We start from the raw sequence: 22,081 nt of genomic DNA, 5'->3' as shown, positions 1-22,081 counted from the left end.
ACATTTTCTGTAAAGAGCCAGAGAGTAAATATTTTCAGTTTCCAGCTTGGGGGCTATTTGATCTCCGCCAAAACTACTCAATTCTGCCAGTGCAGCACAAAAGATGCCCAGACAATACATGTCCAAATGAACATGGCTGTGTTCCAATAAAACTTTATTTTAAAAAAACAGTTGGGAGGCCATATTTGGCCAATGGCCACAGTTTATTGACTCCTGGTGTGTATGTTTAGGGGCCTGTGTAAAAATATGAACGAGACTAATGGTTGGCACTAATTATGGAGAGGCTCACTATAGATGGTGGAGATGGAAAGGGGGGGCAAGCTGAGCTAATCCTAAAAGAAGAGAAAATCTGTAATATAAAGATCAGTAAACATTATATAATCTCATTTATGCATTTACCAAAAATGCACATTCATGTGTATGTATAATAAAGGAGTTAATCATTGTTGATACAACCTCATTATATATTCAATAGGGAATAATTTTTATAAAAACAATTAGATTAGATTCTCTTAAAAAATAACTCATCTACTTACATCTCCTGCTATGCAGTGAATTCTGCAGCAAACCCCACTGCACTGAGGGCATACATACATACATACGCATACATACACATATGCTGACCAGACCATATACATATGTCTGCATATGCATATATATACATACATAGATACAGAAATATACGTACATACAGGTTGGGTATTCCTAATCTGAAAACCCAAAATCTGAAACTTTTTGAACTCTAACATGACGCTCAAAGGAAATGCTAATTGGAGCATTTAATCTTGGATTTTCAGATTAGGGATGCTCAACCAATAAATATAATGCAAATATTCCAAAATCTGTAAGTATCTGAAATCCAAAACGCTTCTGATCCCAGGCATTTTGGAGAAGGGATGCTCAACCTGTATATAATAATATGCTTATATATTATATATATGCTTATATACATAAGGCACACACACACACATAAAATATTGTCCTATCATGACTGTTGGCACTTTAAAAATATTGATATCCCACAATAAACAGGGTTATCATTGATATAATTTCCCACACATTTTACTATAAATAATCGAGTAACAACCTGTCTTGTACCATTCTTTACAGAAAGGCTTTTCTCAATGCATTAGTCAGGGTTTCTTCCTGGGGAGAAAATTTATAATCCTTAATGAGGCCAGTACTCTGAAGGACATTTCTGCTTGCTCTTTTCTCTGTAATTGCCCTCACTAAAATGAAGCATGACTTTTTTGTCATGTGTTCACACATGCAGTGCATCCCTAGAGTTTTTCTGAAGCATGAATTCAATAACATATAATTAGACCTGATTCTGAGAAGATTTTCTCTTCTTCAAGAAACTCGGAGTATATTTCATTTATGAATATGCTGATGCACTAGGAATTCATTGCTTGGTAAAGCCTTTCACAGAATAACTGCATTTGTAAGATTTGTCTCTGGTATGAGTTGTTTGGTGTTTATTGAAGTTTGACCTGTTATTGAAGGCCTTTCCACATTCAGAACACACATAAGGTCTTTCTCCCGTGTGAATTCGCTGATGCACCTTGAGTTGTGGTTTCTTACTGAACGATTTCCCACAGTCAAGGCATTCATAGGGTTTCTCTCCCATGTGAGTTCTTTGATGGGTAATCAACTCTGATTTCTGGACAAAAGCCTTCCCACATTTGTAACAGACAAAAGGCCTCTCTCTAGTGTGAGTTATTTGATGTTTATGGAAATTTGACCTGCCGTTGAAGGCCTTCCCACATTCAGTGCACACATAGGGTTTCTCACCCGTGTGAATTCGCTGATGCTCTTTGAATTGAGACTTAGAAGTGAAGGCTTTCCCACATTCACTGCATTTGTAAGGCTTCTCTCCGGTGTGAATTCTCTGATGCATGCTGAGTATTGACTTCTGGTTGAAGGCTTTCCCACATTCACTGCATACATGGTGTCTTTCTCCAGTATGAATTTTCTGGTGTATATTCAGGTGTGACTTTTGGGTGAAGGTTTTTCCACAGTCACTGCATTCATAAGGTTTCTCCCCTGTATGAATTCGATGATGTATATCAAGCTGTGATTTGGAAATGAAGGATTTCCCACAGTTGTGGCACTGATAAGGTTTTTCTCCTGTGTGGCTTCTTTGATGGACAATCAGGTGTGCCTTCTGGATGAAGGCCTGCCCGCATTCGATACACACATAGGACTTCTGCCCTGAGTGGATTCTCTGGTGCAAGCTGAGTGTTGACTTCTGGGTAAAGGCTTTCCCACATTCACTGCATGCATACTGTCTCTCACCAGTATGAATTTTCTGATGTATAGTGAGGGTTGAGTTTTGGGAGAAGCCTTTGCCACATTCACTGCATTCATAGAGTTTTTCTCTACTGTGAGTTCTCTGATGTCTGAAGAGAGATAACATCTGGAAAAAGGCTTTTCCACAGTCATGGCATTTATAGGGCTTCTTTCTAGTGTGTGTTTTCTGGTGCATAACCAATTCTGATCTCTGAATAAAGACCTTCCCACATTCCTTGCATATACAGGGTATATCACCTGTATGATCTGTCAGATATACACTGAGTTTTAGTTGTGGCATGAAGGCTTTTCCACATTTGCCACATTCATGGAGGTTTCCTACACTACGAATTCTCTGTTGGGCAAAGAGGTGTGACTTCTGGGTGAAGTTCCCCCCACATTCAGAACATCCATCTGGTTTCTTCTGAGTATGAATTTGATGTTGTGTGAGTGACTGTTTATGGCCACAGACTTTTCTACACTGGTTACCTTTGCAAAATGTCTCTCCTGTATGAATATTCTTGCTGCAGGCATTGGAAGAGCTATGGCTGAATAGCTGACCAGACCCAACAACGTCATCAAGCTGTTCTGTGTCATTGCTTTCATTCTGACTGTTCACTTCTAGGTTCAGCTTCAAACTTTTTGTAAATAAGCAACATTTCTGAGGTTGTTTCTGTGAAGAAGCAAGGTGGGGCCTCGTGTGAATCATTTTCCCAGGGTCCTTATATTCACAATTGCTTTCTGTGTTCAATGTTTTCTTGTTGAAGAAAGCACTGTGACTCATGGGTTGAATTTGATTTTGCTCATCTTTCTTTGTGCAGTCAGCATCCAGCCTCAGTTCTTCTAAAATGGAACGCCATGAACCATCTCTTGTGAACTCACCTACCATATCCTTTTGAAATGAAGCTTTCTTAGAAATCTCCTTTTGTGGGATTTCAAGCCCAAAGTCCCTTTCTAAAAGGAGACAGAGAAGATGAAATAGACACAATGAACAGGAAAGAGGAGAAACTGTATGAAGCTGATTGACACTGAACACAAGGAAATTGCTGAGTCATGTAATAATGGTGCTAATGATGCTGACAATGAGCAGAAACACAGAGCCCTTATTATATGATGAGCACTCATCTACATAGCACTTAGCACGTGCCAGGCAGTGGCCTACATGGTGCACACATACTCATTTAATCTGCATAATAACCTCATGAGGTAGCGATGATGGGTGTTCCTGTTTTACAAAGAAAAGGAAGCACATAATGGTTATGTAATTGGCCAAGATCACTTTGCTAATCTGTGGGGATTAGATTTCAACAACCTGAGGACACTTATGCAAGCGGTCTAGACACCCAGATCTAGTAGGATGAGTAGGGGATAAAACAGACAAGAGTGTTGCAGGGCAACATCTGTGGGCAGCCAAGGCTTGAAGGAGGGGGCTCAGTGTGTAGGTCTTCATTAACTTTCAGAGATGAATCCTCACCAATCTGCCTGCTTTGTCTTACTTGTTAGAAACAATGCCAAGTCCATCAGCCCTGTATATCCTTCTGAAAACTATTGAAGCTTCACCTATCTTGACATGGCCAACCAGTGAAAGAATGACTATGCCTCAACTCTCCATGAAGCTACAATTTTTTTTTCTTGAACTTAGGAATATACCCATATCCCCAGAAATATATTCTAAAAGACTGGACAAGCAAGCTGTTCCCCAGAATTTGTTTCACCCTTGTTCCATTGAAATTAATTGTTCTTTGTTAGAACTTTTGGCTTTATGCTATCAAATATGCCTTTTTTAGTTTAGTTTTTTGTTTTGTTTTATTTTTTTGCCAAGAATAAGAGTCCCTGATCATCTTGTGCACTTTACTAGTATACTGCACAAAACACAGCAGGTTCTCAATAAAAATAATAGTTACTAAATTTTACTATTACTTTTTCTACCAGATTTTAATACTGAGTATGAACATCACATGTAGTTTCTTTTCGCTTTCAGTCACTTAAACTGTATCCCAGACTCTTGTGCTATCAAAAAAACTCAATCATCTTTCATTCTTTTTTTTAAAAAAGGACACTTTTAATCTTTATTGTTAACTTTTTCTTATTGTAGCAAAAGTCCATAATATTACATTTACCATCTTGCCCATTTTGTATTGTACAGTTCAGTCGTGCTACCTGTATTCACCCTGTTGTGCAATGGATCTCCAAAACTTTTACATCTTGCAAAACTGAAATGCTGTATCCATTAAACAATTTCCCTTTTCCCCCATCCCTCATTCTCTGGCAGCCACAATCTTATTCTGTCTCTATGAATTGACTACTTAAAGTACCTCATACAGGTAGAATGATACATTTGGATTTTTTGTGTCTGGCTTATTCACTTAGCATCATGATAAGATTCATCCGCACTGCAACATGTTTCATAATTCCTCTTCCTTTTTAAGGCTGAATAATATTTCATTGTATGTATAGACCACATTTTGTTTACCAATTCATTGGTCAATGGACAATTCCACTTTTTGGATATTGTGAATAGTGCTGCTATGAACAAGAGTGTACAAACAGCTGTTTGGGTCCTTGCTTTCAATTCTTGGGGGTATCTACCCAGAAGTGGAGTTGCTGGATCATATGGTAATTTTATGTTTAATTTTTGAGAAATCATCATCCTGTTTTCCATAGGACTACACCATTTTACATTCCCACTAGTAATACACAAGGATTCCAGTTTCTCTATATCCTTGCCAACACTTGTTATTCTGTTTTTTTAATCATAGCCATTCCAATGGATGTAAAGGGATATCACCCAATGGTTTTGATTTGCATTTCCCACATAATTAGTGAAGTTGAGCATTTTTTCCTATTATTGGCCACTTGTATATCATCTTTGAAGACATGTCTATTCACATCCTTTTCCCACTTATTAAAACAGGTTGTTTTCTATTTCATTTTTCACTCTTAAATAGCAATTTTACCCATATACGGGTGGTCATTTATTCTGGCAATCTTCCACTGTGTCCCCAGGCAGCGATCTGAAACATTTTTAACTTCTCACTTTATTCAGGTCATAAAAATCTTGCTGAACCTGGTAACACTTAAATTACTGCCCAAAATGTTCAATGTAAACTATCAGAACTGTACTGAAAAGCTTTTCCACAACTCTCCAACACAGCCTAACAATGTCGATTGCAAAAAAGAAGTCCAATTTATTCTCAAATCCAAGCACACTCTCATGTCCTCTATTCCCATTAAGCTTGCTTCATCTGCTTCTTTGTTTCCATTCAAAATGGCTTCTTGAACCAGTTATAGGTACTGTGCCCTTAAAATTAATTCCCAATGTCACTCCACCTCTAGGCTGACATCATTTTTCCTGAACTTCACCAGCATTTGCTATCCATGCTTCCCATGTTGATACACTTATTTTTTGAGTAGCCTTCCATGAAATAGACATGATTGATGCACAAAGGCTAATACTTTTAACATTTAATGCCATTGTCCTCTCCATCCAAATACAATCTCCGTTCTTTTGAATTTATCTCAGCAAATATTTAAAGCATACTTTTAAAATACTGTGAAATATTCTTTTCTGCCCATTTTCAGAAAATCAGTAATTTCTGTATCCTAAATACAAAAATCCTAATCCTATATCTTAAATACAATGGTTTCCTCATGCTAAACATTGATATAATGAAGATTAAGAAAGTACAAAGTAATCAGCAGACTGTATGCAAAGTGAATCATTCTATGGAGTAGACATTAAACAACATACAAAAACAATGGAGCAGAGCATGAGTGATGAAAACTATTCAGGTATATTTTTAAATTGGAAATATGTGGCCATGAGGACAATGTCACTGAAAAAAATTTCTTAATCCTACACAGTAGGAAATAACTGCCTGTTTTTATCTTATCTACTGAGGAAAAAAGAAACAAAATAGCCATGTTTGGGGTCATAAAATCTGTCAGTATCTTGACTAAACTCAAAAAACTGAAATCAACATATTCACTAGGAACAAAATTGTCTAAATATGAGAAAATGGGGATCTAGTTTGTTGTAATACCACTGGGATTAAGAAAAAGGGTCACTTTTTTCTTAATTAAAAAAGAAAAACTGGTAAGAATTCCAAAGTAATAAATTAAATTAGAGGACTGTGTTTCTGAGCCCAGAAACAGAAAAATCTCACAAAATTTATCAGGTGAGAATTCCTTATTTGGATGATGATGATTCCAATTTCTGATCTCCCAAAATTAAGGAAGTGAGTCATCTCATGGGAACTGTCCTCCATGGAGCTAAGTAAGGTAGCAGAACACAGTTTAAGCACAGGGACTAGAGGTACTGATATATAAATCATTAGAATAAAAATATGAGGACTAAGAGTTCAGAACGGATGGGTCCGTTAAGTCAATTCCTGTATGAAAAGATGCCCATAGCCGGGCACGGTGGCTCACGCCTGTAATCTCAGCACTTTGGGAGGCCAAGCCAGGCAGAACACCTGAGGTCGGGAGTTCGAGACCAGCCTGACCAACAAGGAGAAACCCCGTCTCTACTAGAAATACAAAATTAGCCGGGCATGGTGGTGCATGCCTGTAATCACAGCTACTTGGGAGGCTGAGGCAGGAGAATCGCTCAAACCCGGGAGGCAGAGGTTGCGGTGAGCCAAGATCCTGCCATTGCACTCCAGCCTGGGCAACAAGAGTGAAACTCTGCCTCCAAAAAAGGAAAAGATGCCCATATGGAAGAACAGGGCCCCAAGCTAGAGGTGCCACAACTGGGAGGAAAAGAAGACAGCAGATCCAGCAAAGAAAAGAAAATAAATAAAATTAGGGGCAAAAAAACTGGAAAAAGCAGAAAACTCCATGGACGTAAAGAGATAAGCAGTAAGAAAATGCAACAAACAAATGAAAAAGCCAATCAGATAACAGATAAGATGAGAGGCTCTCACCATTCAGTTATTAGAAAAATAACACTTAAGCAATGAAACAGGCCGGGTGCGGTGGCTCACGCCTGTAATTCCAGCACTTTGGGAGGCCGAGGTGGGCAGATCACAAGGTCAGGAGATAGAGACCATCCTGGCTAACACGGTGAAACCCTGTCTCTACTAAAAATACAAAAAATTAGCCGAGTGTGGTGGTGGGTGCCTGTAGTCCCAGCTACTTGGGAGGCTGAGGCAGGAGAATCGCTTGAACCCAGGAGGCAGAGGTTGCAGTGAGCCAAGATTGTGCCACTGCACCCCAGCCTAGGTGACAGAGTGAGACTCTGTCTCAAAAAAACCAAAACCAAAAAAAAAAAAAAAATGAAACAGCCCTTTCACCCATCAGTAGGGCTATAAATTCACCAATTTTGTTAATGCCAAGTGTTAGCAAGCAAGATGTGCAAATGCAAATCCTTGTGCACTGCACATGGGGAGTGTGAACTGGTGCAGCCCATCAGAAGAGCAATATGGTTGATTTAGTCAAGTATACTTATCTCCAGGACCAGGCAATCCCATTCCTGAGTATTCACCAATGGAAAATTCTTAAGGCAGCCCCTATAGGACATTTAGAATTTATAGCACATTTACAGTGTTTGATGTAGAAACTGGGAGTAGGAGGCAATCTACGGGCCATCACTGGGGGAATGGAGGGAATAGAAAAGTATGGTAGACTGGTAATGGTTCCCTGCAAAGATATCTACATTTGCCTGGGTACAACTTACTCACCTTGACCCCTCTGATATGAGACTTCAGCCTCCTCCACACGCGGCTCCTTTTCTTTTAGCATTCTGAAGATGACCTCTGGGTTGGGAATGTGATACCCTGTTAAGTAGAAAGGATACTGGATTTGGGTGTAGCTTCTTCAGTTTTAGGGGCCATTCAATGAAGCTTTACACTGGCTCATTAGAAAAGTCAACATTTTCCACTGGGCACAAAATAATACTAGAAGGTGCCCAAAAGAAACAAACAATCCAGGACAAACCGATAAAAGAGTCATGACATACTTTGATATCCCAGTGCGTTCTGCAATGAGGAGGAAGGAAATCTCCTCAACAGGATCCAGCCAAGATTCCCAGGTCAGTTGTGCTCACCCACTGAGAAGAGGTGGCTATAGAGCTCCAGCATCACATCCCGGTACAGGCATCTCTGGGCAGGGTCCAGTTGCTGCCACTCCTCCCTGCTGAAGTCCACGGTCACGTCCTCAAATGACACTGATGCCTGTAACAGTGTACCCCAGCTCACTGTGAATTAGGTCATCATTGGCGAGTGGGGATGGCACATATAGGAGGAACATGCTTTTAATGATTTTCACCACGATCCATCACAAAGGCTTCCCACCAAACACCTATTTCACATTTTTAGGGATTTAAAAAAAATTAAGAGAAATATCCTCCATCCACTGTACACCTACATTCATTCATTCATTTTTTTTTTTCAAAAATGAGGCCAGAAATGGGTTCCCTCTAAGTCCTCTAGCTAATTTAGGAATAACCAGCATGATGTTGACGAAGCAACTACATGTGAGGCTGTAGTTGAGCTGGGTTCTGGTGCTCAACACAGAATTACATAAGCTTCTACTCTTGCAGCAACTCAGAGACTTGGAAGACATGTAAATACAAAAGCTCAACTACAGGGTTAAAAAGGGAACATGGTAGAAATATATGCAGAGGACACTGTTGGGGAAGGGCAAATTAGGGAAAGGCAAATTCTACCTAGGAGTAGAAGGTAATGCTACTTAGAGTTGGTGAAGCTTACACTGGAAGTAAGAACTTTGATGCAGGATGTGTGAAGGAAATCATTTTCCAGAAAAGAGCATGAATAAAACTAGAGAGGTAGGAAAACACTGTGAATTCAGGGAGAAGCAGACAGCTCTGTGTAAGATAAGAGGCGACTATGTCATGTTTGGAAGGTGGTTACCATCCAAGCTCCAAAGAAGTGGGCTGGTGCCTGAATATATAATGGGTATGGATTATTTATTTTAATGAACGGACTGCCATTTCAGGATTTTAAGTGCAGGGAAGAGATATGATCATATAATATTTCAACAAGATGATCTCTCCTGTAAGAACCAATATTAGGTTAATGAAAGGACTGATGATGGAAAGATCTTCATTACAGAAGTACTGCAGATCATAAATGCAGCCTGAAGGACAAAACAAAAATGTCACTGTTACTGATCACCAATGACTGCTAAAACCATATGAAAGACTGAGGGGGTCTTTATAATGGAGGAGTAGGCTGACAATATCTGAACCCAATCATCAATTTTATCACAAGGAGAGAGATAACCAGATATTAAAGTGCACCTAATATGATGCAAAATAAAAAAATAAAAGTAGAGAGGTAGGAAAATACGTGGTGTGCAAACTATTAAGCATCATTTCCAAAAACAAAGAAATCCAAGTGGACTCTGATCAAGCCTCTAGAGGAGAGCCATCCAATGGAAATAAAACATGAACCGTGAATGTGAGCCACACATATAACTTAAAATTGTCTAGTAGCCATGTTTAAAAGACAGATAAAATCAATTTAATGATATTTTTACTTAATCCATTATATTCAAAACATTATCATTTCTATTTAATATTACATATATTAAAATATTCTATATTCTATATATTGAATATTCTATATTCAATATTTTAAAAATCATTGAGATGAGATGCTTTACATTCTGTTTTCATACTAAGTTTTCAGAAGTCAGCATATATTTTATACTTCAAGCACATCTCAGGGTGAACCAGCCACATTCAAGTGCTCAATAGCTACACACAGGTCTAGATTTAAATACCAGTTCAGAACAGATGTTGGGCATATACCCAGGGGTGGAATTCTGGGTCATGGGAAAAACATGCACACCTTTAGTAGAAAATTAGAAATCATTTTCCAAATTGGTTGTACCAATTTATATGCTCACCAGCAGCACACAAAATCCTTCTGGTTGCTCCATATCCTCACCTACATTTGGTATTATCAGTGTTGGTAACTGTATGCATTTTGGTGCAGGCATGGGAGTTACACTGGCAATTCCCAGATGACTAATGAAGCTGAGCATCTTCCCATGTTTACCAGCCTATTCAAGCAAGTCTCTTCTTCAGTTTTCTACTGGGTTAAAAAACACTTTTCCTCAAAAAAAAAAAAAAAATTTTTTTTTTTGGGAGATAGAATCTCACTCTGTTGCCCAAGCTGGATTGCAGTGGCACGAGCATGGCTCACTGCAGCCTCTGCCTCTCAGACTCAAGCGATCCTCCTGCCTCAGCTTCCCAAGTAGCTGGGACCACAGGCGTGCACTACCATGTCCAGCTATTTTTTTTTTTTTTTTGAGATGGAGTCTACTCTGTCACTAAGGCTGGAGTGCACTGGCATGCTCTCGGCTCACTGCAGCCTCTGACTCCTGGGTTCAAGCGATTCTCCTGCCTCAGCCTCCCAAGTAGCTGGGATTACAGGTGCCTGCCAACACGCCTGGCTAATTTTTGTATTTTTAGTAGACACGGGGTTTCATTATGTTGGCCAGGCTGGTCTCAAACTCCTGGCCTCAAGTGATCGGCCCATCTCTGCCTCCCAAAGTTCTGAGATTACAGGTGTGAGTCACCACACCCAGCCTTAATTTTTATATTTTTTGTAGAGATGGGGTTTCACCATGTTGCCCATGCTGGTCTCAAACTCATGAGCTCACACGATCCACCCACCTTGGCCTCCCAAAGTTTTGGGATTACAGGTGTGAGCCACTGCACGTGGCCATTTCTGTGTTTCTGAAGGAGTATCTCATTGTCCTGTAAACCTCTCAGGTCTTTTGTTTTTGTTTTTGTTTTTTGAGACAGGATGTCACTCTGTCACCCAGGATGGAATGCAGTGGTGCAATCACAGCTCACTGCAGCCTCGACCTCTGGGCTCAAGTGATTCTCCCATGTCAGCCTCCTGAGTAGCTGGGATCACAGGCACACACCACCACACCTAGCTAATTTTTCTATTTTTTGTAAAGATGGGGTCTCCCTATGATGCTCAGGATCATCTCAAACTCCTGGGCTCAAGCAATCCTCCCATCTTGGCCTCCCAATGTGCTGGGGTTATAGGCATAAGCCACCATGCCTAGCCGTCCTCAACGTTTTATAGGAATCTTTTGTCAGCTGTATGTGTAACAAGAATCTTTTCCCATTCTGGGGCTTGCTTCTCTTTTTTTTTGAGATGGAGTTTCACTCTTGTTGCCCAGGCTGGAATGCAATGGCATGATCTTGGATCACTGCAACCTCCACCTCCCGGGTTCAAGCGATTCTCCTGCCTCAGCCTCCCAAGTAGCTGGAATTACAGGCACCCGCCACCATGCCTGGCTAATTTTTTGTATTTTTTTAGTAGAGATGGGGTTTCACCATGTTGGCCAGGCTGGTCTCAAACTCCTGACCTAGTGATCGGCCCGCCTCGGCCTCCCAAAGTGCTGGGATTACAGGCGTGAGCCACTGAATCCGGCCTCGTTTTTTAAAATGAAGTAATTAACTTAAAAGTGACGAAAGTAGTTAACTTTGGAAGGAAGTGGTAGTGTTTGGGAGATAAAGGCAGATGACTAACTATAATTACCTATGTGGAAGAAACCTGGACAAATCAGGGACAAAAGAGAGAGGGGTATGCCAGGCGCGGTGGCTCACGCCTGTCATCCCAGCACTTTGGGAGGCCAAGGCGGGCGGATCACGAGGTCAGGAGATTGAGACCATCCTGGCTAACACGGTGAAACCCCATCTCTCCTAAAAATACAAAAAATTAGCTTGGTGTGGTGGCGGGCGCCTGTAGTCCCAGCTACTCGGGAGGCTGAGGCAGGAGAATGGCGTGAACCCAGGAGGCGGAGCTTGCAGTGAGCCGAGATCGTGCCACTGCACTCCAGCCTGGGCGACAGAGTGAGACTCCATCTCAAAAAAAAAAAGAGAGAGAGAAAGGAGTATTTTGTAAAAAAATTACTTTTCATGATGTTTTAATTTGTGAATGCTGTGTATTATCTATTCATAAAATTAAATTTTAAAATATCTCAAATATCCTTAGGTAAGATAGTTCAATCATTAAACAAAAACATCATGTCATTAAAAGGAGTACTCATATCTAAAAGCTCTTAAAAATTTTTTAAGGCAGTAATGATTATCGGAGGGTTAGAAAATAAAGTTGAGAAATTCTTCCAGAAAGAGGGTCCAAAACCAAAGAAATAGAAAATGACAGAGCAGAAAAACCCTTTTAAATGGAGACTAACAGCTTAAAAATAAGAGTTTCAGGATTTGAGAGCAGAGAGACTATATGTGTGTGGTGAGGAAGTAGTATATGGGGTGTTTTAGGAAGAAAAAAATGATTTCCAACCTATAAACCCAGGCAAAGATCAACTTAGTGTGAGGGTAAATCAAGTCATTTTCTGTGACATCTTTCTATTAAATATGCAAATATATGATCTTTGCTTTTTGGCATGACATTTTCATATCATTCATTTTCATATCATTTCACTTTCATGTCACACTCATATATGTAAACCTCTCAGGTCTTTTGTTTTCGTTTTTGTTTTTTGAGACAGGATGTCACTCTGTCACCCAGGATGGAGTGCAGTGGTGCCATCACAGCTCACTGCAGTCTCAACCTCCTGGGTCAAGTGATTCTCCTGTTCTTAAGGTTAGTCTCCGTTATCTGAACAGACACGTTCAGATAAGTTCTCACAGGATTTACTGCCGTGTACCGTCTCCAAGAACTCCTAGGGGATGCACTTTCATGAAATGAGAGTAATGGTAAACCATGGAAGAGAAAGCCAAAGGATTCAAGACACAAGGAACTGGACACTTGACAGAGAAAAACAGAATTCCCAGGTGATGGTGAACAGAGCCACCATGAGAAGACAGCATGAGGCACCAGGAGAACAGCCAGGTCCAATCGCATCAAGACAAAAAAGCAATAGGAAAGGTTTCCTCAAGGAGATGGCATTGACAGCCCCAACCCTCAAGCAAACTGCCTGCCTTCAATCCCAGGCTGGCTGCTTGCTGACGATGTAAACTGGAGCCACTTATTTCATTCTGTGCCTCAGTCTTCTTGTCTGTAAAGTGGGGATAATGGCAGCAGTACCTCGCAAAGTTATGAGGATTAAAACTGTTCCTGAAGGCCGGGTGTGGTGGCTCATGCCTGTAATCCCAGCACTTTGGGAGGCCGAGGCTGGCGGATCACCTGAAGTCAGGAGTTTGAGACCAGCCTGCCCAACATGGTGAAACCCTGTTTCTACTAAAAATATAAAAATTAGCCAGGCGTGGTGGCAAGTGCCTGTAATCCCAGCTACTCAGGAGAGTGAGGCAGGAGAATCGCTTGAACCCAGGAGGCGGAGGTTGCAGTGAGCCAAGATCGCGCCATTGCACTCCAGCCTGGGAGACAAGAGTGAAACTCTGTCTCAAAAAAAAAAACAAACAAACAAACAAAAAAAACAAACTGTCCCTGAAATAGCGAGGGTCTGCAATTACCTAGTAACAAATTCAATTTATGAAGACAGTGTGTACACACTTGGAGAAAATGGTATAATACATTAACATGTATATAGGCAAGTAAATAATCCATAAAATTGTGTGCTCCAGGGAAAAACCATAAGTTATGCAGGCAAAGAGTTATCACCGTGCCTATACAGGCAGCTCTGAATATAGTTTACACAGACATAATCACAAACAAGGAAGATTGACCTGATCAGAATCTGAACCAGTTCTTAGAGAAGGATGGGCAAGGAAAGCAGGTGTTGAGGGTGAAAGTATGAGGAAGCGGGTAAAAGCAAACCTTTTAATGACCTGTTTCTTAATTAATTAACGTGTTAATTAACAATCCAAGAGGCAGCAATATAAGCATGTCACTAAAAGATTAGGAGGTAAATGCCAAAATAATTAGCTAAAAATGTAAAATGTGATTGCCTGGGAGGAGCTGGAACTTTGGTAAAAATATAGCAAGTGACAGCCCTTTTAAAAGGTTACAGGCTTCACAAAACCATCTGATCCTCTTTCCTATGTTCAAATAAAACTAAAACCTACTTTCAAAGGAAAAAGTAACAAAAAGTATTTACAAACATATGCAAAAAGGACCTTAGGTTATTACTGTGTAAGAACTCTCTAGGGACACTGAGGCGGGCGGATCACGAGGTCAGGAGATCAAGACCATCTTGGCTAACACGGTGAAACCTCATCTCTACTAAAAATACAAAAAAATTAGCCAGCGGTGCTGTCGGGCACCTGTAGTCCCAGCTATTCAGGAGGCTAAGGCAGGAGAACGGCGTTAACCCGGGAGGTGCAGCTTGCAGTGAGCAGAGATTGCGCCACTGCACTCCAGCCTGCGCTTCAGAGCGAGACTCCGTCTCAAAAAAAAAAAACAAAAAACTCTCTAAAAATCCAGAGGCTAAACCAAACCAAAATATAAATCAAAAGGTAAAAAAAGTAACTCACTAAAGACAAGTAATTGACCAATAAAATTATGAAAAAAAATCCTGTTTGTAAACAAAGTAATGCAAATTAAAACACTATACTATCCTTATTTCCATCACATTAGAAAAGATAAAAATAACAAAATAAAAATAGTACTGTCCAGAGCAGAGGGAAATACACACCACAAAGGGAAGATAATGTGCATGGTACTGGGATATACTCTGACATGAATTCAGACACTGATGGAAAATCTGAATTAGCGACAGCAGTATTGATTCAAATGACAAACTGGAAATCAGGTCAAGTAGAAAAAAAATTTCATTGTTAAAAAAGGAAAAAAGCTTATATTGAACATGTGTCCTAAAACGCTAAACTTGAAGATGTTCTGAACACGCAAGCTGACCAACATCAATGCAAATGAGAGAAACGTTTGTGCATCTGCACTGCTGTCACAAAGACCTAGACAATTTCATGTTTTAAACTTGTTTTGTTTTGAGACAGGGTCTCACTCTATTGCCCAGGCTGGAGTGTAGTGTCATGATTGCAGCTCACTGCAACCTTGACCTCCTCAAGCTCAGGTGATCCTCCCACGTCAACGTACTCAGTAGCTGGGACTACAGGTGCATGCCACCACACCTGGCTAATTTTTGTATTTTTGTAGAGTCTCGCCATGTTGCCCAGGCTGGTCTCCAACTCCTGGGCTCAAGTGATCTGCCCCCCTCGGCCTCCCAAAGTGCTGGGATTATAGGCATGAGCCACTGTACCCCACCTAAACTTGTATGTTTCAATTTTTCTTTTAAGAATGACTTTTAAATATTTGGGGTATTTACAATTTTGAAAATGATTTATATGTGCCATTTATTTTGTGTTAATGTTCCCTTCTTTTAATACTTTCTATTATCAAATGTTTCTAGCAGGTTGAGATGATTTTAACAGGTTACTGAAATATACAATCTTCTCACAATATATTGGTTCAGGATAATAACACACATATTTATTATACTTTTTTTAAAAAACAGAACATCTCTGTAAATTTGATTATAAACCCATCACAGAACAATAGTGCACTGTTTACTATTATAGTCACATACTATTTAAAGACTTGTAAATAAAGCATCAAGAGATACACAGAATAATTTAGGATTTCAGGAAATCTTGACTATACCAAGAATTCTGATTTCTTGTTACCAAATCCTGACTATTTCTATCTGTGGGCAATCTGGAAACACTATTTTCCAGCATTTTTTATTCACCTTTTTAAACAGGAAAAAGTGTTTAAAAGCCTCTTCACATGGTCCTTAAAAGCCTCTTCTCACTCTACCTCCCTGTGACTATTTAAATTACAAAGGAAGGAGATTTTGCCGCACCTTATGAGAACAGAGGAAAAACGGGCCAATCCCCATGGACCAAGCAAGGAATTTGGTGGGGGGGACCACTTGAAATTCTTCAAAGACCCAGTGGTGGATGAAGGAGCAGAACCAGTGCTTAGCAGGAAAGAGTCAGCTTTTCCATCCTATGACTGGGGCTTCTGATCAGACCAGGGACTACAGTTTCTTCTTTCTTGACCCAAGGCCAACCCTCTACTATCCTCTTTTATCAGCCAGTTCATGGTTTCCTCTAGAACACAGATAGCCTATGAATGTGGAAACATCAGCCTCTGTGGTCCTCGCTTGACAGGAGGCTCAAGACTGACTCAGGAGCAGGGAGCCCAGACCTGCTGCATCCTGTGTCTGCCCTCACGTTCTGGAGAACTGTCCCCAGGGCTGCCCCTGCTTACCTCGCAAGATCCATCCTGCTCCTCTGGACCCAGGACCTGAGGCTTCTGGGATAAATTCACATCAGCAGGCATCTCCACTCCGGGCTTCTACTCTCGGTCTCTTGCTGACAACTCCACTTTTCCCAGGAGCCAGAAGCTGGATAGGTGTTTGGATTTTCCAACCAGGGACGCTGTGGAGAGTCGTGCTGGGCTATGAAGAGAGATCCTGCAGCCTCAATGATGTGGCCTGACCCGGGGGTTCTGCAGAAGCCTTGGAAAAGCAATGAGTACATGGTCACTCATTCAACATTCACTCCACAAATATTTCCTAAGGGCACTGAGGTGAAGTCACTGTGTCAGACATTGGAGTAGACAAAGTTCAGAAAGCCCAACTCTAGTTATTAGTCAGGGTTAGAAATAAAGACTGAGTCTGGACTAAATGATGAATTCATTGCAGCTTTGCCACCTTTTCACTGTGAGAATATGAAAATATTACTTTAGTTGTAGTTTCCAAAATGAAAATGCAGGTATTTATCACAGGTGTTGGGAAACTTAACCAAGATGAAGCTTGTCAAGTCCTCAGTGCCTGCCTGGCAAGTGATAAATATGAATAAAAAAAAGAAAGTTGTCAATTTAATTGTCAGCTAAATATCATGGGCATTATCATACCCATTTTGAGGATGAGGATCATGAGGCTGTGTGCTGTTACATAATTTGCCTGAAGGTTACTCAGTCTGTAAATAGAAAAACAGGGAATCAGCCCCACATCTGCCTTGTTCTAAACTGTACACTGTCTCCACTATCTCATGTACCCATACGTGGCCAGCTTCCAGAAACACCATTTCCTCTTCCTGTTGCCTTCATAGAACTCAGGCCGGGAGGTGGCTCTGTCTGGTGTACCTATTCTGAGCTTCTGGACTTTTCAGTCCCCATCCATAATACACCACACACAGACCAGCCTCTTCTGACTAGCGCTGAAACTTAAAATCACTGTCCCAATCCCCACCGTGACACAGAAAATTTGCAGACATGCATCAGGGCCTACAGTTACCATTTCTTGCCTGTCCACAATAAGTTGCCCCCACCGCACCTGAATGCAATCACTGACAGGACTGACTTTCAGAAATCCCCAATTAGTGGACTACAGGGCTGCCAGAAAGTTCCAAAATGCCTCCCAGTCACTGACATGGCGCAGGCTTCTGAAATCATTACTGCCCTGATAGCCAAGAAATGTTTCCCAGCGAGCACAATTTTCTGGTTTCCATAAAACGACAAATAATCCCCAACATAGGGGTCCAAATGAAATGCCCCAATAGGAAACCATCATCGATGTGCTCACCTGTCAATTACTGATCCTTACCATGTCCAAGGGACCCAAGAAGAGGCCAACACTGACCCACCCACCAATCCCTGAAGGACCCCAACACTCACTGCCTAGAAAGCAATGCAGTCACCCTCACAAATCCCCATCATTGACCCCCTACGCCTCCAGTCGACTGGCTGCCATAGGCTACCCCTGGCAACCCCACTCTACTGATTCCTATAGGTTGCCCATCACTGGTCCCCTGAGAGTGTTACAGTGTGATCCTCAAAGTCCTCCAACCTCTGAAGCTCTTGGCTGCCAATCAATCACTGACTCCCCTAGTCCCACGGACAGTGAATCACTTCCCTGAACGTCCTCCAGCACCATCCGCAAAGGCGCTCTTAAGACGCACGTTCACTGTCTTCAAGTTAGCAAGTTTCGTGGACCGATATAAAATCCGATATTAAAGTACACTTGGAATTTAAGTCACAAAAATACTACAAGCAGAAAATAAGCAAGAAAAGAGGGAAAATTAACCGGCTAATTATCCAACTAAAATTAGCAAACGCCACTTACCCCACAGCACCCATCACCCACCCCAGAAACCCCCCATCGCTCAGCCAAAACAAGCCCGTCACTCACCTCACAGCCTCGTCTGCAGCCGAGAAATCCCTTTATCACGCACCCCCACCCCCAGCAAGCCCCTCATCACTCACCCAAAGCTGGCCGCCCCTTCCTGACCCTACAGAGCCCCCACTGCTAATATTCCCAATCACTTCAGCGTCCAGTAAGCGACATAGGCTTAGAACCACTTAACAACAGAAGCTAAATGGCCGCTCTAGGCCACTTCCGGTTTGGGTTACATTCCCGTTAGGATTTCTGTAGGCGCTGTTGAACCGCGCGCATGCCCACTAACACTTTTGAAGCTACGCTCCGCCAACAGTTATCATGGCGTATAACGGCGTACCTTTACTCCGTGGTTCATTCAACTTCAGAAACTTCGTCGGGAGGACGGCATGGCCGCACCCATACGGATTATGATATCGGAGGCCGCCATCGTCAAAGGGCTTTTATTCCGTACAGCCAAGGACAAATGGAATGTCACAGAGTAAAAGTCTTGGGTCCTACATTGGCAGGGGACCTATTCAATACTTGTGTATATATATTTCTAGGAGAAACTGACATGTATTCTGAAAAATACTTGATCTGGGAAATGCAAATTAAAATTACTTGAAATACTATATTTTCCCCTCTGATTTAAAGACTTTTTTTTTCCTGAATTGCTGAACAACTCACTGTCTTTAACAGCACTTTTGAAAATGTTATCTTTCTGAGAAATTGTTGTGAAAATTTTTTATATATTCTAAAAATAAGTCTTTTAGAGATATACATATCACAAACATTTTTCTTCCAGTCTGTGGTTGCTTTTTTATTTCATCTATTCTAATCTTTAGAAGTTTAAAAATTTGATTATGACATTCTAGAAGTTGGCTAGAATGGAGTTGGCTATTCCTCAAGAAGACAGACAAAGCTTTCTGACTATGAATCTTCATATATCTTGTGTAGATGAAAGTCAAAAAAGAAAAATAAAAAGAAAGGGAATTCTGGCTCTTGAAACTTAAATAAAGAGCTTCAAAATTAAAAGCCTTCAAAAAATAAAGACAAAAAGTCTTGTGCAGATGAAAGTCAAAAAAGAAAAAGAAAAACAATTCTGGTTCTTGAAACTTAAATAAAAGTGCTTCAAAATGAAAGTGCTTCAAAAAATAAAGACAACTGTTTGCAACTTATGAGGACTTCAGAATTTCAAATGCTTTGCTTTAAACTATGCCAAGAACTCTCATCCTGGCCAACTTCAAACCAGTCTACTGCCTTCATGACTCAACGCCTTATTAAATAATGATCTCGACAAGATGCCTGCCCTCAAAATATCTGATAGCAATTGTGCCTGTTCTTTTTTTTTCCTGGAAATCAAAGAAAGTAAACAACCAAGAGCATTAAAAGAAACTTTACCCAAAAAATATAGTATTGAACAGACCATTCTACATACAGAAATGAAACTGTTTATCACCTTCATTTATAGCTAAGGATAAATGCTCGCCCACTGACTAAAATGACCCTTTTCTTTCATATATCTCATTTTAAGCAAACCTATTCTAAGACCTCTGGTAAAAAGAGACTTCATCACTCTGAGACATAGGATTCAAAAACAAAATACAAATTAACAGTTGTGATTCGCATCACAAGAAATTGTATGCTAAGGAAGTGTGCTGAAGTTTTCCCAAAGTTCAATTACTGATCTGTTCAAATGGATCCAATATTAAGATTCTAAGAACATCATTCTGATTCATTCATATTCTGATATTGCACCTTCCACAGAAGTAAAGGAAGAGGAGCCCTTGGAAATTGCATGTGGCCTGAAGACAAACTTTGGGCAAGCCTGTGAAAATGAGATTCTTAGTCTGCTTAGGGTTTATGTGGGAAAATGGCTGAGGGCTTTGGCTGGAGGAATGAAGGTCGCTGACAGGTTTTAATCAGGAGTGTGATCTCTTTTATTCTTGTGTCTAGAATGACTATCCAAACCGCCAATTAACAAAACTGGAAAAATTAATAATTCCTGAAACGAGAGAGGCAATGGTTGTTCTCATTCAAGATTGGGGAAATGGACACTGTTTCAGCCGTTTTCTCAAACTCCTGGCCTCAAGCAATCCTTCCATCTTGGCCTCCCAAAGTGCTAGGATTACAGGTGTGAGCCACTGTGCATGGCCTGTTACAGCCATTTTTGAAAGCAGTTTGTAAATACTCATCATTGTCTTGCAAACATATTACTTTCCCTTGAAAAGGTGATCCAGTGTCTGCTAAAAATATCTTCTAAGGAAATAATCAGAAATTATATTTTTACACGAGTCACATTTGTAGCTTGAAGTCAGTCATGATAGAAATGTTTACACTGCAGAAATTGGCAAATACTATCCATCAAGTCTTGATTTATCATTTTATTGATTGTCTACACTTGATATAGTGATGAATAAAATGTTAATAATGCAACTTAAAAGATGTTAATATCTGCAGTCATTACACTGTAAATATCACAAAAATTCAGAAAATATTCTTCTAGTGTAGATATTCCAAAACTTATCTGATTCAGCAAAGAGTTTACTCCTGTCATTGACAGAAGAATAAAATCCCACCATACTCTCATTATTTCTGTTTCATCTTACTCCTTAATGTAAATGAAAATATCAACCAACATTCATAACTACACAGTGTACTGTTCATCAATTGCCATTATAAGTTAGCTAAAGTTGCAAAAGTTCAGAAAAATCAGTGAAGACATTCTGTGAGAATCAGTTGATTATGTAGAATTTACAATAAAAAGTATAGTACATTTTATTATTATTTAAAAGTTACGTGCTGCAGGGAGATGAAGGCCCGTGGGACGTGACCAACTCAGTATTCCACTGGAGGCTATATGATCAAACAGCAAACTGTTTATCATGAATGCAGGATGTGGGCAAACTCACAATTACTCCCACTGCCAGAAGGTTTGCTGAGGGCCATTGCTTCCTGGCGCCGAGCTCCTTGAAGTTATCTACTGGGACATCTAGAGAATGCAGTCTTGCAAGCCTACTCTGGACCAAGCAGCTGACCTCTTCTTCTACCCCACTTCTCGCTATCTCTTTTGCCTAATAAATACAGAGGGCTGTGTAAAGTTCAGGGCCCTTGTCCACTAGAGGCAAGGTGCCCCCTGACCCCTTCTTCCAAACATGCTCTTTTGTCTCTTGTCTTTTATTCCTACATTCACCCCCCTTTGTTCAGTTCCCCTAGGTCCATGAGGGTTACATAGTGGCACCCCAAACAGTGACAAATTGGGTGCTCAACAGTGTGCTACAAATACTTTATATCAGTAAAATTTATTATGATTATGTATTTTTTGGAAATCCAGTTGTTAAATATTTCTCAGCACACTTCTGCCCCAATTTCATGTCTCTCTTGAATAAAGAATAGTCTTCATGGGTGGAGGAAGGAGTGGGGAGGAGAAAGGCTATTCTACTGGGATCTTTCTCACTCACCCCCACACCAGGTATTATCCACCAGCATAGGCTGAGGGGTGCTCCTGGGAACATCAGCTCCATGGGACTCCTAGTCTGCCCCTATGCCGGTTGAGTGTGGAATGCCAAGTTGCATATGTTCACAGCGAAGAGTTAATTTGCACATATGGGAATAGTACATGCCAATTATATTATGAGTGGGGAATTAATATTTTCTATGGTTTTTAACTTCCTGAGCCCCAAATATCAGAAGTGCCAGTCAGACTCCTCAGGGGTTGAGGGAGGAATCTGCACCTTCACCCCTTAGGGCCAGCCCCTTTACT

The 22,081-nt window shown here is 40.6% G+C and overlaps 1 protein-coding gene across 5 annotated transcripts; it reads right to left on the bottom strand.

Moving 5' to 3' along the window:
• Positions 1-137: 137 nt before the first annotated feature.
• ZNF175 (zinc finger protein 175) lies at positions 138-18,609 on the bottom strand. Of its 5 annotated transcripts, XM_063701576.1 has the most exons (6): positions 18,426-18,609; positions 17,076-18,206; positions 16,428-16,677; positions 8,336-8,462; positions 7,971-8,066; positions 138-3,243 (listed from the first exon to the last, which is right to left on the bottom strand). In XM_063701576.1, the coding sequence occupies exons 3-6, from the start codon at positions 16,497-16,499 to the stop codon at positions 1,403-1,405; spliced, it is 2,136 nt and encodes a 711-aa protein (XP_063557646.1). In that variant the 5' UTR covers positions 16,500-16,677; positions 17,076-18,206; positions 18,426-18,609; the 3' UTR covers positions 138-1,402. The 5 variants fall into 5 exon arrangements, with proteins under 5 accessions (XP_063557646.1, XP_004061345.3, XP_018872058.2 ...); XM_004061297.5 differs by lacking the exon at positions 17,076-18,206 and having other exon boundaries at positions 18,352-18,609; XM_019016513.4 differs by lacking the exon at positions 17,076-18,206.
• Between the last annotated feature and the right edge of the window lie 3,472 nt (positions 18,610-22,081).

The sequence above is a fragment of the Gorilla gorilla genome, chromosome 20 (genome assembly GCF_029281585.2).
Source record: "Gorilla gorilla gorilla isolate KB3781 chromosome 20, NHGRI_mGorGor1-v2.1_pri, whole genome shotgun sequence".
NCBI classification, from domain to species: Eukaryota; Metazoa; Chordata; class Mammalia; order Primates; family Hominidae; genus Gorilla; species Gorilla gorilla.
The sequence above is the reverse complement of the archived record's forward strand: the minus strand, read 5'-3'. Positions and strand labels throughout refer to the sequence as shown.